Source organism: Python bivittatus, unplaced genomic scaffold, assembly GCF_059951505.1.
Source record: "Python bivittatus isolate LINGU-HERP-01145 unplaced genomic scaffold, Pbiv_v1 ctg000480_np1212, whole genome shotgun sequence".
Taxonomy (NCBI): Eukaryota; Metazoa; Chordata; class Lepidosauria; order Squamata; family Pythonidae; genus Python; species Python bivittatus.
In genome coordinates, this window is record NW_028277075.1 from 50,627,004 (window position 1) to 50,646,466 (window position 19,463).

The 19,463-nt window shown below is 39.2% G+C and overlaps 1 protein-coding gene across 4 annotated transcripts in view; it reads left to right on the top strand.

The window, feature by feature from the left end:
• Positions 1-2,341: 2,341 nt before the first annotated feature.
• Positions 2,342-19,463, top strand: part of TCP11L1 (t-complex 11 like 1) — a 36,417-nt gene continuing 19,295 nt past the window's right edge. The window contains exons 1-4 of one of the 4 annotated variants that reach the window (XM_025165914.2): positions 2,342-2,892; positions 7,604-7,709; positions 13,592-13,794; positions 16,009-16,168. In XM_025165914.2, the coding sequence (XP_025021682.1) occupies positions 16,015-16,168 (154 nt within the window). In that variant the 5' untranslated portion in view covers positions 2,342-2,892; positions 7,604-7,709; positions 13,592-13,794; positions 16,009-16,014. Of the gene's footprint in view, positions 2,893-5,203; positions 5,274-7,603; positions 7,710-13,591; positions 13,795-13,841; positions 13,989-16,008; positions 16,169-19,463 lie in introns of those variants that run through there. The other 3 variants (XM_088145871.1, XM_007426990.4, XM_088145872.1) reach the window with 3 other exon arrangements.

Here is a 19,463-nt window from a genome sequence, read left to right on the forward strand (position 1 = left end):
TGAAATGAACTCTGGGCCTTTTATCTGCACATTGTAATTGGGGTACTGAGGGGATATCACACACCTGGCCATGGAACAGCTGAGAAGCCAATTGTCCCATTACTTTTGGTCCCTTAACAAGTGGGAGGCACATATGCAAACTGTTGTAATTCCTACACCGTTCACCTGAGTTGGATGTACATACCCTCAAATTAAAGCTGACAGTCTGCAGTTAAGGCACATTGTGTTTGTTTCATTCCAAATCCATTGTGGTGGTGTATAGAGCCAAAGATGTTAGAATTGTGTCGATGTCCCAATATTTCTGGACCTGACTATATAAGAACATACTTTCCATATTGCATCTCCAAATAGAAGATGTGTTATTCTTGGCAGCAAGGTATGGGAGCTGAATGTTTAATTCTATTAAATTACAAATGCCGTACAGGTAAAAATGTAATGTTAAAAAAGAGATGTATAATTTTCATCACTGTATCCTAGCTGCACCCTATTATGCACACTAGAGAGGTATAGCAGATTTTGAGCTTGAATTTGTCTTATTCCCCAAAGGTTAACTCTTAGATGATAGCTACAAATAAGAGCTAGGAAAACATTTCAGCTTTCTCCTTATCATAACCATGGGGAGCAACACTGTGGAGCATCACAGGCCCACAGCACCGCTGCAGCCATCACAGCAATAGCCCGGTTGTAATGCCCATTAGAGCAGGACTGGTGACCTACCTTACTGCACCCACTTTGTACTAGGTGCAGAGGCTGGATTAAGTCCAAGACTGTACAGTTCTTGCTAGCAGATATTTTCACAGAAGCTTCTAAAAAAATCATACGTTTTCTCCGTTGCAATTCAATAAAAAGTCATTGGGCTTAAGCTTGATCAGTGTGGATTGGTCAGCCACTGTTCAGGGGGACTAAAATGGTATTTTTCTAATGTCAGCTACTGCCTCATGGCTTATCACTATTTTGTTATTACATTGTTTCAACTGATGCATATATGTGTTTTTAACTTATTTGGCTTGTTCTGTATGCATTTTTAAAAAAAATTGGCCTCTGACAATAAACAAACAAACAAACAAACATCTTTCTGCCAATATGTTTGGGATGTGCAATTCTCTTCTTTGAAACATGATAAATGGAGAGTGACAAACCCAAGACCAAGCAATAGGCTTCCTGACTGATAAAGCTTCATTCACTGGCTCCTTCTATATATTCTTGCCCTATTCAACTTGGTTAAGCTCACTGGATAACCTAGGGAAAGCGTCTTCTTTGAGCTTTAGATTCCCTAATTATAGAATGAACTGTTATTTATTTACTAGCATTTGTATGCCACTTTCTAATACAACACTATGAACAGCTTATTTTGATTATGTGCCACCAAATCGCTGCCAGTTCCTAACAACCGCGTAGATTTTCTCCAGGAAGATCTATTCCCACCCTTGTCCTTCAGATCTTCCAACAGCACAACCACTGCTACTGTAACTGAGTCCATTCACTTGGTATTGGTCGTCTTCTTCCTCTTCTTCCTTCCACCTTTCCCAGCATTAGAGCCTTCTCCAGAGAGCTTGATCTTCACATAATGTGTCTGAAGTTGTTGTTGTTCAGTTGTTAAGTCGTGTCCGACTCTTCGTGATCCCATGAAACGTATCACACCAGGCCTTCCTGTCCTTCACTGCCTCCCCGAGTTTGCTCAGTCTCATGCTCATTGCTTCAGTGATGCTATCTAACCATCTCATCCTCTGCCATCCCCTTCTCCTTTTGCCTTCAATCTTTCCCAGCATCAGGGTCTTTTCCAAAGAGTCCTCTCTTCGCATTAGGTGGCCAAAGTATCTGAGGTTGAGCTTCAGTATTAATCCTTCGTGTCTGAAGTAGTGTCCACCAATTAAATATTTTGTCAATTCTAAATGTGAATAACTAGAATTCATAAAATAAAATGGATTGGGTTCACACATGCTAATTTAGGCGAGATTCTATTCATTTAGACTTTGGTGACTTTTATTGCTTCGTTGCCATTCATCACTCTGCGAATCCTTGCATCTGTAGTGGAATCAGCTTTACAACCTCTTATACATTTTTTAAACATACAGCAATGTTCCTTTCTGCCAATGCCTTGCACAGAAAAAAGCCACATTTTCTCATCTCTTCTTAGCATTTACCAATAACCTGCTTCACAGGATCGTTAAAAAAAAAATCCAGCTTTATTAACCCATCATTACTAGCAGTATGTTCCTCGCCTTCTTCTTTTTCTCCCAGTTTAAAAGCCAAAGGCACTGGGCTAAAAAAAAAATCGGTGGGTTATTTTTTTTTTAAAAAGTCTTACAAAGGTGCTCCGTTCCCGTTCCCGGGGCTTTGGGGGACGGCGTGACGGGCGGGAGCGTCGTTTTGCTTGCGACGCACATCTCCCCGCCCCCAGGAGCGCACATACATGGGGGTGGGGGACTGGATGCCGGGTGCGGAGCTGCTGGAATGGGCCCCGGAGGGACCCGGGCCGGTCTCCTCTGGAAAGCTCCGCAGAGAGAGATCTTCACCTCTCGCCCCGTCCGAGAGCAACGTGACTGACAGCTCTTCGCCGCCTCGCTGTTGTCCCTCTGGACTCCTCGCGCGTCTCGGGGCTCCAGTTGCCCCTCGGCCTGCGCGGCCCTCGCTCTCGCCTCGGCGGGGCGCTGACATGGCGGCGCTCTGCAGGGGACTGACAGCCCCTTCCGTCCCGTTGCAGACCCCCGGTTGGCCGTGAGGAGAACCGCGAAGAAGCTCCGCGGGTGGCCTCCCGTGTGGCTGCTGCTGGTACTGCGCCGCCGGCGCCGCGCCCTACCTCGCCCCTCCGCTCTCCATCCCGGCCTCGCTTGGGAGCGGTCGCTGGTGGGGGGAGGTGAAAAGTTGCCTCCCACGACGCCGCCCGCGTAGGTAAGCAAGCAGATGGGGCGGAGGGGGGTGGAAGGAGAACGACCGAGGGCTGGGGGGCCTGCCAGTCCTCTCCCCCAGCAACCCCTACGTACCACAAGGGCTGGTTATGTGCGGCTACAGGAGGGCGCGAGTGGCTTTGCGGAAAGGAAAGGCCTCCTCCCCCCCACCTCGCTATCTGGAAGCAGCGTCAGATTCAACGAGGGCTTAGCCGGGGTGTAAGTCCCTTCGATGCCGCGGTCAAACGGTACCCTAAAAAAACTATCTTGTCGTTGCAGCAGAAATGGCGAGAAGAATTATTTCCTCGCCAGTCGCTCTGGCGGGGTGGCCAAGGGCTTTTTTCAGACGCATGCGTTTCTCCTCAGGCGCACATTCTTGGCCTCGAGAGAAAATAAGTGGCCCGGGTCTTAACTGGAGAAGATGAGGCATTTTATCCAGCTCCACAGTACAGTATGCCTGGGAGGAGTAGGAACCTGGTGTTTCCTTAGCACTGTTTGAAGTGCTAAGGAAAGGATAGCATGCATATTACTTCAGTTTATTTTGAAAGAATCCTGCCATTGTACCAGCAAATGGGAAATGCAGTTTGACTGAGACATAAAAACTTAGTTGAATTCAGTGGGCCCTTTTCCCTGGATATTCAATTGAGGTCTTAATCTTTTAGGTGCCTCTGGATTAATGTTAGGGGAATGTTGTGTGTGTGTGTGTGCGCGCATGTATAATACACACACACACACACACAATATTAGTCAGCAACAGTGTTTTCTACAGCTTCCCACTGTTTGGGCAGTCCCAATACTATGGAGCAAATTGGGGGTAGAGGAAGAAGGAGGAGTTTTACCTGGAAGAGGTGGAGGTTAGACATCATTAGATACAAGAATGAAACGTTTGCAAGAAGAGAACCAAGCTCAGAGAACCCCAAGGACTCCACAGTTCAACCCTGAGCTACACATATTCACCTCTATTGGTTTCTTCTTTATCTCCAAGTTGTTGTGTACTCTAGTTCCTGGGCTTGTGAAAGAACAAATGAGAAGGTAGACTGTTTGCATATCTTTTCTTGTATTCTGAAGATAGATGTATCTGTGTTGTTCTGACTTAGATTAAGGCTTGGTGCTTGCAGGGAAGAATGTTGGATGAAAGGAAGAAAATAAAAAGGAAAAGTTTGGAAAGACTAAAATTGAGGAAGGAAGAGGCCTATGGCACTTTTGTTTCCTCAGTCTCTCCACAAAATCATAAATTGGTCAGGCCATCCTCTTCAGTCCTGCTAATCTCTGAACAACAAAAATTGATGGGAACATTACAAATTGGTACTTCCTCTGGTCAAAAAGAGTTTGAAAATGACTCAGCCACTGTCTCATGCATTGAGCTATGGCAGCTCCTAGATAAACAAAAATATCCTTACCCCTGTTCTACACAGAAAGGCAAAATAACTTGCTATCCAGCACTTATTTCCCCCTCCCCCATGTTATTTTTCTGTTTTGGAAAACATCTGAGTTATTAGTATGAGAGGAAAGCTGCTTGGCCACCAAAATCTCATTCTACATATAAATTCCCATTAAAAATTGCAACCATGGTTGTAAGTTGCAGTGTAGAGTTTTGGTGCCCAAGCATCACGGGGAGGGGAGAAGTAATAGCTTGCTTGTATCAGAAGCTGGGAAGCAAAATGGTACGTGCTGTTTATATAAATAGGAAAAATTGAGATGGGTAGTTTTTTACAGGGATTATGGAACTAGTGAGACTCAGTTTGGTGTAGTGGTTAAGGCACCAGGCTAGAAACCGGGATACTATGAGTTATAGTCCTGTATTAGGCACAGAGCCAACTGGATGACCTTGGGCCAATCACTCTGTCTCAGACCTTGGAAGGAGCAATGGCAAACCACTTCCAAAATCTTGCCAAGAATACTGCAGGGACTTGTCCAGGCAGTTGCTAGGAGTCATCACTGACTTGAAGGAACACACACACACACACACACACACACACACAACTAGTAAGAAGGATTAAGATCAGGTTAACTGATTTTAGGCATGAAAACTGACTGGGTAATTTTGGGCCGGTCACTTTCCAGTAGTCTACACCCAGATAAGCAGGAATTAACACCAGACAAACAATCAAGCAGAAAACAATACCCTAATCAAGGAACTATCCAGGAGAAAATCCCTTGGCAGGGCAAGCTTCTATATATAAAAGAGAGCAAACCCATACTCACTAGCACTGATGATTGGGTAATGAAATGTCTGCAAGCAAACAATGAAGCTCAGAGAGCACCAAGGACTCCACAGTTCAACCTTGAGCTACATGTATTCTCTTCTATTGCAGTCACTCTCGCTCAGCCCAACCCACTTCACAGGATTGTTGCTGTGAGGAAAATAGGAGGCAGGAGCATCAGGTATGTTCGCTGCCTCGAGTTGACCAATTTTTTTTCTTCCTAGCATTTTTTCCACACATGCAGGGTCTGCTTTTTTTTGGATCAACCAAATGTTGATCCGTTGGTTGCGTCAGGAATTGACTGACTGGCTTGTCACCCGAGGCTGACATTGCAGGCTGAGAGAGTAACTGGCCCAAAATTACCCAGCCAGCTTTCATGCCTAAAGTGGGATTAGAACTCACAGTCTCCTGTTTTTTAGCCTGGAGTCTTAACCACTAGACCAAACTGTGTCTCCTTGAGTTGACCAAATACACACACACACACACACACACACACACACACAAATAAAAGGCAGGATAAGAATCAATAATAATACTGTGGACCACAACATCTGCTAGACCTTCTGACTTCACCTTGCAGGTGGCAGGAAAAAGCAAGAGTTCCCATCCTCCAATACCTTGGAGTTCAGAGTAGTAAATTTCAAGTTTTGCCTTTCAGATTGTCCTGTAGCTGAGCTATAAAAACATTGGTTCAGCGGCCCAAGGAGGATAACTTAGTGGAAAACTTTTGGGATTGCACCAATGTCAGACCAGCTGCATGTGGCGGTAGACAGAGAAGAATCAGAAAAGCTATGCAGAAAATAAAGGAGGATAGAACAAGAAGGGGGGCATCAGAAAGGTGAAAACTGGTAGGTGGGCAGAAAGGATACCAGAATAAATAAATAAATAAATAAATAAATAAATAAATAAATAAATGAATGAATGAATGAATGAATGGTGGGAATACAATTTTGTTTAGTCTGTCAAACTAACAACAGAGATTCGAGCCTTTATGATTTCAGAAATTAGACACTAGAGGGGACTAAAGACTCCAGGCAAGAAAAGAAAAATGTCTGCCTCTCACTTTTGAATTGGAGAGTAAGCATTGGTTTGTACAAAATGACAGATAATGCTGTGAAATTTGAGTCATTTCAAGACACTTCTGAAGAATGGACACAGAGACTTGTAGCTACAATGGCAGAAATAATGTTTACTTATGTATTATTTACAAAAGAAGAAGTGGTCAAAGAAAATGCTTTGAAAGATCTACAGGATGAAGAGGTGAAACAAGCTTATGCAGATTTACTAGAAAATAAATTGTGAATTACAAGATAGAGATGGCAGTTAAAGTGGAAATACAAATGACAAGCCAAGATAATGATCTGGATTACAACTTCTTGATTTACAAAAGAGGGTTGCTAAGGCCTTGAAGCAACTTCCAAGATGGGAGAAAGAAAGGAAGAAGATTAAAACCTACGACAGCATTTGAATGGATCAAAGACTAAGACTGTTAGAAGCAAAAGCAAGGAATTTAAAGCTGATTTGTTTGACCAGGGTTAAAACAAGATATAATCTGATAAATTCTGGAACCCTTTACAGACTTTTTGCTGACAACTGGACTGAAATGTTAATGATTTATGGATTTGTGAATGGATAAGGGATGGGCTGTGGGAAGAAGAGATATATGTATGCAACCTTATAAGGGGGGAAGAAATATTAAGTTTGACTGTACTTGTGATGAAGATTGGAAGTCACTTCTTTAATTATTTCTCTTTTTTTCTTTAACCACTTTCTCTCTTTTCTTTCCTTGCACTTTATTCTTTTTCTTTTCTCTCTTTGAATTTGGTTTGTATTTTTTATTATTTTTACAACTTTCAATAATTTTTTTTTTTTAAAGTCGATATAGTATGGTAGCTGTAGCCATATGGTCAAAGTCCCACCCATTTTTACACATGTTGTATGTGTAGACATGTAAAAAGGGGTGTGGTTTCAGTCATGCAGTTGTGGCTGTCGTATTTACTATTTTGACCTCTCCGTGTCGATGAACCTGATTTCACATGAAAAGCAAATTTGGGTTGGTATGTCAGTTTCTGTAATTACATATAAGAGTATTTATAAACATTCCTTCAAATCTGTTTAGCATCACAAAATCTCAAGAATCAGACTTCTTGTGGGTAGGGGTGTTAAAAGAAATTTTATGGAAACATTGCTTTATAAATAGGCAGGAAGATTTGGAATCTGTTTCTTGGGTATTTAGCTTGGTAAAATCCCCTAAATCAGTTCCATATAATCAGTTTTGATCATTCATAAAATCAGTTTTGTGGGATGATTAGGGAAATTCATTGAGTCATTGAGAGAAAGTGCTAGTGGCTTTTAACTTAAATTCCTATGAATCTCAATACTAAGTTTAGCACTGTCTACTTGTGAGAAAGTTGCATTTAAGCAACAGGGTTTGTTATGCATATTTTCAGCTTCATCCTTTGTTGCCTTTTTTAAAATTTAAAATCTAATTCTGGTATGTCTGTCTTGCAGAACTCTTGATCCTGTTTGTCTTTGCTGGCTTGAAATTATCATCTTGCTTTGCTGACTTTTTTCCTGTACATATTCAAAACTTATTACAAGGACATTAAAGTGAAAAGTAAGTGTATAGCAAACAGAAATATGGAGTGATATGGAAAATTGATTTCAATAGTCTGACTTTTATTCAGATATTGACTGTAGAAGTAAAGGCCTTTTTAAAATTAAATTTTATTTTATTACTATAATAAAAAGCCCCATCAATTTTAATATTTTGTTCATGATACAGTTTACCACTATCTGTGCAGGAGATTCTGTGAAATATAATTCACATTATTTATGTCCGCTTCCTAGAGGGACATTGCATTCTGGATTATATAAGACTGTTTCTTTTGACAAGCCTGATGTAGCTTTGAAACAATGAATTAAAATAGGGCAAAGTTTTGAGGCAGATTGTTTTTAGCCTCCGGTATTTGAAACACTACACCATACTGCATCCAGCGTTTGTATTTCAGCATTTATGTGTAGTTTGTTAAAAGTACAAACTTACTTATCTTGCAAGAGATTTTCTCCTGTTGTCTATTCAGAATAAGGGACTTCCTTGTTGTAAAAATATAAGCTTCTCAGAATAAAATTAGAACTAAAATTGTGCATCGAAACATGGGTTCAAGTTTTAATTTTGAGATGGGACAAACAACCATTTTATACAAAACATGTTGCCCACATAAGTATATGTGTGTCAAGATGCTTTGTTATTGATTGTTATGTGCTGATCATATACCAAGGTTCAAAACTTTCTGCAAACCAAAGTTTCCTAATGTGATAAAGTGGGTGCATGTATAATTTTTATTATATGAATTACACATGTATTCCTCTGTACCCCTGAAAGTACAGGAAATTATTACAGGAAAAGTTATGTACATTCTGTATGTCTTCATTGATTTTCTTAATGTACTATGAGGTTAGGCTCTATTAAACGTTCTTTTTCGCAAGCATTTTTCAACAAGGACATGATTAACTACATATCTTAGTACAAGATTTAAGACTAGGTCTGCTTAACCTCCAGTGCCAAAGTAGATAGTGTAGTCTTGTAAAGAAACCTACAAGATTAATAGCATACTGTTGACACTCAAAATTAAGATGCATAAAAGCAGTGATACTGACATTCAAAACACTGAATGCATAACAAGCCCTTACTTTGATTCTGTGAATCTTAATAATTTAATAATTCACACAGCGATTTTCAAAATTTAGCCATTCAGATTTGCTAAACTACAGTTATTTAAACTTGATTAAATCAAAGGGAGCTATTCACATTTACAAACCACAACCTAAACCAATTAAGCTTCATAATGGCTTGCTTGAGAATACTCATAATTGATATATTATTCAAAGGTCTTTGTTCTGGAAATAGTTCTGTACCTCTGTCTGTTTTCTCCATGATTAGAATGTCTGAGGGGCTAAATTTTGTCACCTACTTCTTATCATTTGCTGCCTTGTGCTAAGATTTGCAGTGAATTGGAATGTTTATTCTGATTTTGCTGTCTTTACCCTAGCTATAAGTGACTCTAGATTGTAAACAAAACACATGTGCTAATAGTCACTCAGAAAAGGAGTATATCTTGGGACATCAATATTTTGAGGACAGGAAGTAAAGTACCATTTTGCAATATCTACAGGCAGTCCCTGGGTTAAGAACGAGTTCCGTTCCTAAGCCTGTCTTTAACTCAAATTTGTATGTAAGTCGGAACTCGTACTTACAAACGGGCTGCCTGTTATGGAAAATGGCAGAGAGTGTTCTCCTTCCTGCCGACGAACCACTGAAACCATGCAATGTTTGCATGAACCACTGAAAACAGGCTGTATATTTAAAATGTGTGACTTCAGTGGTTCACCGGCTCCAGGAAGGAGAACACCATCTGCCATTTTTAGTAACAGGCAGCCCGTTCATATGAGTTGTCCGTAACTCAGACTTTTTTAACCTGGGGACTGCTTATATTTGATAATAGTTATGCACAAAAATATTCTTTGAAATTTCATAATAGACAACCTTTAAGCTTATAATGTTCAGAGCTCTATGTGCAAATACAAATTATCTGGATCAGTTCACTCATAGATTAGAAAAGATTAACAGACTATCCTTCCTTTTCCAGCCTCTTTTTAATATAAAATAGCCTAGTAAAAAACAACTGTAAACAAGAAATGATACAGGTTGGTGGAAGATTGATTGACTGATTGATTGATATAGCTGCCCATCTCACATATGTGACTCTGGGCGCGTACAACAAAGCAATCAAGAAAACAATGCATAGACAACCATTACTATTTCACTGGCCAGCTTAGCTTCAGTGCTCAACAACCATAAAGATAGCCTTATCTGCGTTTCTCTGGTGGCAGAGATATAGATCTGTTTGTCTGTTGCCAGTCAGTATATTTCTGTCCTATGTGTGCAGGTATGCCAGCTACAGTGGGGCAAAAAAGTATTTAGTCAGCCACCAATTGTGCAAGTTCTCCCACTTAAAAAGATGAGAGAGGCCTGTAATTTTCATCATAGGTATACCTCAACTATGAGAGACAAAATGGGGGAAAAAATCCAGAAAATCACATTGTCTGATTTTTAAAGAATTTATTTGCAAATCATGGTGGAAAATAAGTATTTGGTCACCTACAAACAAGCAAGATGTTTGGCTCTCACAGACCTGTAACTACTTCTTTAAGAGGCTCCTCTGTCCTCCACTCGTTACCTGTAGTAATGGCACCTGTTTGACCTTGTTATCAGTATAAAAGACACCTGTCCACAACCTCAAACAGTCACACTCCAGACTCCACTATGGCCAAGGCCAAAGAGCTGTTGAAGGACACCAGAAACAAAACTGTAGACCTGCACCAGGCTGGGAAGACTGAATCTGCAATAGGCAAGCAGCTTGGTGTGAAGAAATCAACTATGGGAGCAATAATTAGAAAGTGGAAGACATACAAGACCACTGATAATCTCCCTTGATCTGGGGCTCCATGCAAGATCTCACCCTGTGGGGTCAAAATGATCACAAGAACGGTGAGCAAAAATCCCAGAACCACATGGGGGGTCCTAGTGAATGACCTGCAGAGAGCTGGGACCAAAGTAACAAAGGCTACCATCAGTAACACACTACGCCGCCAGGGACTCAAATCCTGCAGTGCCAGATGTGTCCCCCTGCTTAAGCCAGTACATGTCTGGGCCTGTCTGAAGTTTGCTAGAGAGCATTTGGATGATCCAGAAGAGGATTGGGAGAATGTCATATGGTCAGATGAAACCAAAGTAGAATGTTTTGGTCTAAACTCAACTTGTTGTGTTTGGAGGAGAGAGAATGCTGAGTTGCATCCAAAGAACACCATACCTACTGTGAAGCATGGGGTGGAAACATCATGCTTTGGGGCTGTTTTTCTGCAAAGGGACCAGGATGACTGATCTGTGTAAAGGAAAGAATGAATGGGGCCATGTATCGTGAGATTTTGAGTGAACACCTCCTTCCATCAGCAAGGGCATTGAAGATGAAACGTGGCTGGGTCTTTCAGCATGACAATGATCCCAAACACACCGCCCGGGCAACGAAGGAGTGGCTTCGTGAGAAGCATTTCAAGGTCCTGGAGTGGCCTAGCCAGTCTCCAGATCTCAACCCCATGGAAAGCCTTTGGAGGGAGTTGAAAGTCTGTGTTGCCCAGCGACAGCCCCAAAATATCTCTGCTCTAGAGGAGATTTGCATGGAGGAATGGACCAAAATACCAGCAACAAGGTTTGTGAAAACCTTGTGAAGACTTACAGAAAACGTTTGACCTCTGTCATTGCCAACAAAGGATATATAACAAAGTATTGAGATGAACTTTTGATATTGACCAAATATTTATTTTCCACCATGATTTGCAAATAAATTCTTTAAAAATCAGACAATGTGATTTTCTGGATTTTTTTCCCCATTTTGTCTCTCATAGTTGAGGTATACCTATGATGAAAATTACAGGCCTCTCATCTTTTTAAGTGGGAGAACTTGCACAATTGGTGGCTGACTAAATACTTTTTTGCCCCACCGTATTTCTCTAGAATAAAAGCACAACAGATTGGTCATATGACCCACCTCCATCACTTTTCCCTTAGCATCATGTCTGTTGGTTTCCAAGTTACACACAAAGCAGGGTGCTGTCCCACCAGCCAGCATGGAAATGCAGCAAGCTGTCAGAGGAGGAATGAGTTGCTTCATTCTGTGCTAGGCAGGAAGATGACAAAGCACTGTTCTGCACACTCTGCTCAGAAATCAGTGGCTTGCAAGAAGGATTTTGTGTCTCCATTAGCAGTCAGTGCATTCAGATTGTAATTATTGATCTTTGTGGCAACTAAATGGATATTTAATCATAAGACTGAGGTAACAGATGCAAGGCCTAGGCAAGAATTCCTGTTGCAGGGATGAGAGATGCTATTACATAATACATTTTTCTAGTTTAATTGGGATCAGTTTGACCCATGCCATTGATACATTGCCATTCAGCTTAGAAGTTAATTCTGTGGTTTGTTTGATCTTCAGCATATTTACTTCATAGAATATTACTTCAGTACTGCATAAGTTCACTGAGTGGTGAATGTTGCTTGTTCTATCACTTAGTGTATTAGGTATTACGTTTCTCTTTTTTTTCCCAATAATTTTATTAAAGATAATATAAAACAGATAAAACTAGAACAAGAACCTAATACAAAAATACATTAAAAGAAGAAAAAAAATAATTTAAGAAAGTGCAAAGAAAAAAGTCCTCCCCAAAAAAGATAAACTTTCCCCTTCATCCTCAGCAAATACTGTATACTCAACATTAACAATTTATCACTGTCTCTTAAAACACAGCCAAATACATCTTCTTTCTATACTTCACTCCATTTTCTATAAACCCATCTCTAAATCTCAGCTCTCCTTATTAATCAACAAAGAGTGTAAAAATTAAGAGACATAACTAACAACATAAGTATTTAGTTCCCCTTTCCATTTAAATATAATCCCCCTAATCCCTCTCTCAATAATTAAAATCTAATCCCAATTAACAAGTAAACATTACAAAAAATAAAAAAATAACCATTAATTATCACCAGAGATAGCAACCCATTAAACATTACAGAAAAATAAAAACTGTTAAACATTATCAGAAATAATAATCCCTTATTTATATACCAAAAATAGTAACATAGATATTACAAACTAATCCATTATACCCAATTGAACATTTCCAAAAAACCGCCCAAAAACCTATCCAAAGTAGCCATTAAACACCACCAGTGATAGCAGCCTATTACTTAACCATAATCAAATAAACCAATTTTGTATTTTTTCTTCTTCCTCCCATCAATCCTTCAATCCCATAGGTAAAGTTCTAACACCTGCTTTCTTCTACTATCCTTATCACTTCTCTTGAAATCCTTGTCATCTTTATCAAAGTCCATTTGTAATTTCAATGTAGCTATTTCAGTAAGTTTCTTATATTCCAATTTAAATGGGTAATCCACATCTCTGTTTTGATACATTATTTGTATTTAAATTTTTAAATTATCATCCAATTCCATTTGTAAATCCAATATTTCCCTCTCTTTCTTATAGATTATAATTTTTAAGTCCATCTTAAAATTTCAGTTATCTTCTAAGGGACTTATTTCTCCTCAATAACTGCTTTTGGTTCCAATATAGGGTTAAATAGGCCGAGCATTTCTTGAGCCAACTTATAAAACCTTTCCTTTAAAGTAGCCATCTAGTACCTTCTAGTTAACCTTCAAAGCTTTTTTTCAGGTTGAAATATAAACATGATTTTTTTCTGACATGAAAAGATCTTTTTAATTAAATTCAAAGTCTTTCTTTAAAACAATTTCATCCAAATCCTTAGCATTTAAAAACTTTCCAAAAAACAACACTATAATTCCCCTTTTGTTATATATTGCAAAAAATAAAGTTCTTACCAAGCTGGAAACATGTAGTTTTCTTTCTTTTTAAACAGATTGAAGAGAGGCTCACCCAGCGAATGCCCAACTTGCAGTTCCAAAGATTTTTCAAAATTAAAGAATAAGAAAAACATTAAATTCCAACGTGATTAAAAAGATGAGATTTGGTCGAATTTTGAGTGCATGAAAAGGCTACATTACCGGCTCAGAGCATAATGAAACCTGTGACTCCAAGCTGATTGCAAGCGACCGCAAAAATGTTAGTTTTTGCTGTCAACTCACAAAAAACCAGCTGTCCAGAGTGCACGAGAGCAACCTCAAGGTCTCTCTTTTATCCAGAGAGAATTATCGGCAGTCTATATCTGTCAGCCCTCTCAAGTAAACCAAACAGGAAACATGACCAGATGAGCGATTTCTACTTTATTGTTAGGATACATTAACAACATTTTGCAAGTATGAAAGTACAAATCTCCTGCCATCCCTATTTACCGCCTGATCAGTTAGGGCAGGTCCATTCTAAGTTTCTTTCTCTGCCCACTACTTAGTTGCAGATCCTTTCCCCTTTTATCTGATTGTTCCCTGGGCAGCATCTCTTCCCCCCATCTTCCAAGGTCATTCTCACATTCCATTACATCACCCTCCCCTTCAGACTCATCCCCCCTCCCGCATTCCCAGGGGAAGCAGGCTGTGGGCTGTGAGAACGAAATGCAGGTGTGTTGCTCTTCTCTTCTCCTGGCAACTTCCTGAATCACACGAGGTTTCCCGTAAATCATCTCCAGTCAATGTGACAACTGCCCCTCCCTCAGAATCTGCTGGTCTCCTCCTCGCCAATCCTGCATGCCTGATGTGGAAGGAATTGACTCATTTCTTCCTACTTGGTCTCTTGCTATTCTTGAGGCCCCCTCCACGCCACAGAAAAACTCCTCCTGGTCGTCTTGGTCAGTGCCTGACTCCTGCAAGGCCAGTAGTTACCAAGGACAGGGTTTTCTGGGGTACTGGTCGTGAAAGTGGTGCACCAGTTGTGGCACATGCACATCCGCTGCTGTCTCCCATGATCTTTCTGACTCTAGGTAGCCTTTCCAGTGTGTCAGGTACTCAACCTGCTTCCCTCTGTGTCTAGAATCTAACACTGCTTCCACCTCGTATTCTTCCTCCCTGTTTACTAGAATGGAAGGGGGGATACTGTCTGTGAACGTAGAGTGCAGGAAGAAGCTACCTTTACAAGCAAAGACTGATGGAACATGGGGTGAACCTTCATTGATGCCAGCAACTGAAAACGCAAAGCCACTGGATTGATTTGCTTAATCACTGGGAAATGGCCAATAAATTTTGAGTCCAGTTTCTTGGAAGGTCTCAAGGAATTTAGAAATTTTGTAGAAAGTAAACCAGACAGGAAACACGACCAGATTCTCACATTCCATTACAGAATCCCGCATCCAGCTGCCTTTCAGCCACAGTGTCTTCCACGGAGCGTGGGATGTCAGTTGGCCATTCCTCATTGGAAGTGACTCCTGATACTACACTTATCTCAAAAGAACGTGGTGCTGAATTTCAGATGCCCTGCCCCAAAAGGAAAAATAGAACGAAAAAAATCATGAACAAAAACGTACAGTGTCCCTCTTTCCCACTTTGTCTACCTATGGTTGTTAGTTTCATCTGAAAGCAATCCTTGAGTTTTGTTCCCCAACAAAACACTTTGCCCAACTTTTGTGTGAGTATGCTTGTTACACTGGCCAGAAAGCAACAGTCCAAAGAAAAGCAGGATTAGGGCAAAAAATGCTATTAATTTTATTAATAATGGTGGATTAAAATGGATTGCCTATAAAATAAGGTGCCCCATTTTTAAATCAATGGATTCATCATCTACAATCATCAACCATTCTCCTCTCACACAGACTATTTTCATAAGTGACTCAATCACTTTGTAACCATCTCCTCTCCCTCAGCCCTTGTAAGTGAAGCACCTGTTAGCAGCAACTTAAAGAGCTACTTTTAACTGCTGTGTGATCCTGGAAAAAGATACCTTTAGTTTCAGGGGTTTGCAGATTGGTGTTATGCATACTCTATGGCACTTTTTTGCCCTTAAATCCAGTGTGTATAGCCCTAATATTCATTATATACACAGAAAGAATTGAAGAAAGTGGATTATACTTGGTCAGTTTGACATATTCTTTTCCATTCCCATGCTACTGTTTAGGAAAATGGAAAATTTATAAAAGAATACATGTTTAAAATTAGAAAAATTCCTAATCTACAGAAGTAAATACATCATGCTGATTTTTTTAAAAAATATTTGAAATTATGATTATTATAACTATTAGGGTGTTCTTTTAATATGCTATATTTTTCGCCTGTAAAGATTAGATCAATTGTTGTAGGTGCAGGTTTGTATTGCATAACAGTTTAGTGTAGAATTTGGTAACAGTGATTAAATTATAAGTTTAATTCCTTCCATCTTTCTCAACCCGAAAAGTTGAAGATGTCTCAGGATCCAAACATACCAAGTGTAAATGAGGAAAAATCAGATGTGTCACAGGATAACCAACAGGAGCACTTGGACAACACAGAGCAGTCTGTCCGAAAGAAGATTCGACAGAACACACCAAGTCCTAGTAGACGCCACACACCTGAGGGTAAGCAGAATTATTCCAGTAGAATACTTTTTATCAGAAGCAAAATATTGCCCTGAAGTTTCTTTCTGTTCTAGACAGCTATATAGCCTTCTCCTGATAAATAAAACATTACCAAAAAAAACCCCACCCTTCACAAACCACTCACTGTGAACGTGTTTTCCAAGAAAATTACCTGGATCTGCACAGGGATTGGAGCAAAGCCTCTTTACTGCAATGGTGGAATCCATGATGGACCCTTTTTCTTTACCTAATTACCTTTATAGAAGAATCTTTTCATTAGCCAGATTAAATGCCTTGCCATTTATGGTCCTGGAGGGAAGATTCAACAGTATACCACTACAAGATCCCCTGTGCCCTTGTCCAAACAGAATGATCAAGACAGTCTTACATGTTCTGTTACACTGCCCTTTTAATCAGCAATAGTGTTGATTAATACTTAATAATTAATAATTACTGCTCCTACTAATTTCTTGATTGATTTGATCTGATGAAAAAAATTTCTACAGAAATGTCCAGGGATTTCTAGGGTTTGTTTGATTATACTTGTTATATGACAACTTTTAGATTAATTTTGGCAACACCTGCTGACAGATTTATTTCTGCCTTGATGGTTGATAATATTATTAATTTCCTGGGGAAGGTTTTTTCTTTTGTTTTTGTTTTTTCCTGACTGTATTGTGTTTGATATTTTGGTCTTGATCATAATTAAACACGTATTTAATAAAAATGCATTATTTTTACATTAGGACCTTCTCTATGATACTGCACTATGTTCCAGTAAATGTTGAAAAAAACCTAATGTGTATTTGTCTTGCTAAAATAGTATGTTTGCTAAGAACAGACTCAGATTTCTTTACAGAAAACCACCTATTAGCAACCCAGAATTTTGTTTCATTTCAAATGTAGTGAAGTTAATCTTGTGTGGACTGAGCATGGAAAATTTGAATTGGATCCTGTTGGAACTATATTAACATAATTACTTGGCTTAGCTGGAATTGAAGACTTCTTTATACTTAGAATGCTGTACTTGTAGTGTATTTTCCCTCTAACACCCAAAATATTGGTCCTGATAACTGTACAAAATAATAATTTCTTAGGAATTAAACACCTAAAACACTTCAGGCTCTACTTAATATGCTGGATTCAGCTATATTTGTTAATTAATGTCTATAATTTATTTGTTAATTTTGTATAACACCATTATTCCCTGCATAGATAAAGCAATGGTTGGGTGACTGCTTATTAGCAGGGGGATAGAGCCCATGTAGCTACTTCCCCAGTATTTCTCGCTCTCTCCAGATCTAAAACTGCATTGAGAGGAAAGTGCCTCTTTCCTTCCATGTAATATAGAGGCTTCCTCCATGCACATTTCATTCATGAACAGGACAGTTACATGAAAAACAAAGGTGTCTGCAACATTCATGTCAGCCCAAGCAACAAGGTACCATTTAACAAAATTGCTTAACTGCATACATAAATGTCTCAAATAGAGGGGTCTGAGGCTACCTATTTAATATTCTACTAAAATGGTACTACTCTTAGCTTTCAATACCTTGGGAAGTAAGAAAAGTTCACATTTCTGTATGACAGAAGGATCTAGATATCTTGGGATTCTTAATACAGTATGAGTAAGACTGGTAGGACATTCTACATCTCTATATTACTAAAAAATATAATGTGAAAGTCTTGATTGTCTAAAGTGATGATGGGAGGTAGAGGTCAATACTACTTTTATGATAAGGTTACAGTAACAGAATCTTGCAAGTTGAATGCTCTCCTCCACCCCCCACCCCTTTATCTTCATTAGAAATAGGAAGGTCATGTCTGAGACACTTTCTCAAATTACATTTCTGCCCCAGACTCAGATTTTGTTTATCTGACTGTTACCTTGGTTGCGTCACTTCCTCCTGTTCCCTGGGGTTATTCCTACTTCCCATTACACTAGATGAGGGAATACAGAAAATTTATTGGGTCATTTTTGGACTTCAAAATGACTGAATATGGTGATTAATTGATAAGTATCTGCTTTAAAAAGGTCTGTTTGTTTCAAATATGTGATTCAAACGTATATCTATTCATGCATGTGCATGAAGAAAGAATGAATTAAAAAGTATTATTGATCTGATTGTTTATCATGAAAGACTGAGAATTAGTGAAAGATACAAGGAATTAATGAGAGGCTTAGAATTTGGGACAAACCATTATCTGGTAACATCAAGAGTGAGTTTGGGGTAAAAATAGACATGGGAGAAAAGGAAGGCAAAGAAAGAAATGGGAGTGAAAATAAAATGACTTTAAGAAGAGAAAATATGAGTCCTGAATTAAAAGATAGATGAATAAAAAATAAATATAAGAAAGGATGATGTACAAGATGCTTAGAATAGAATGAAAATAATTATTTTACAGAGTGCTGCAAAAACATGTGGAATTTAGCTAATGGATGTATAAAAAAGGATGCTCAAGAAGTAAAATAAGTAATGAGCTGTGGATGAAGATAGATAAATGATAGATATTTATTTATTTAGCATATGGCATCTCATACATGGACTTACATTAAATACTAACATTTAGCCTAAGTTAAAAGCCCTTTAAAATATGAATATTAAAAAGATCTAAATTCAAATACCAGTGTCTAGGACATCTAACCATTGAAGCACAACATCATTTATATCTAAAAAAATCAGATATTGGGCCATTTTATGCCCTCAGGTTTCAGATGGTCACAATGTGATCTATAGTTTGACGTGCGGCCCCGCAGTCACACTGAGATGACGATGCCATACCCCGTTTATGCAGTGAATCCTGTTCAAAGTTGTCGATTGCTGGCGAAATAGATAAAAACCTGGCTACCTTTTGCATAGGGTCATCTATATATCTTCCTGTATCTGGGCATTCAACGACCCATTTAACTTTCCACTGGGATTCAATGTTGAAGTTGTTATGCAAATGTTGTGCAAGTACCAATGGGGGCTTCCTAGATTTAAGCCTTCCAAGTGATAAGTAGGGAAGGTCAGCATGCACTGGAAGAAGTGGGTTGTTCATGATTTTTCTATATTCTCTCACTAATGCATCTTGCCTTTGCAAAACTGGCAGTGCTAAATGGCTCAGAACAGGTGGGAGTGATTTTAATGCATCCGATTATAATCCTCATGATGTCAGTAAGTCTGACGTCTATCTTGCTAATACGATAGATAGACAGACAAAAGATAGATGACAGAATGATGTGAAAAAAAGGTTGGAATTTCTGAATGTGTGTGTGTGTACATATATATATATACACACACACACACACACA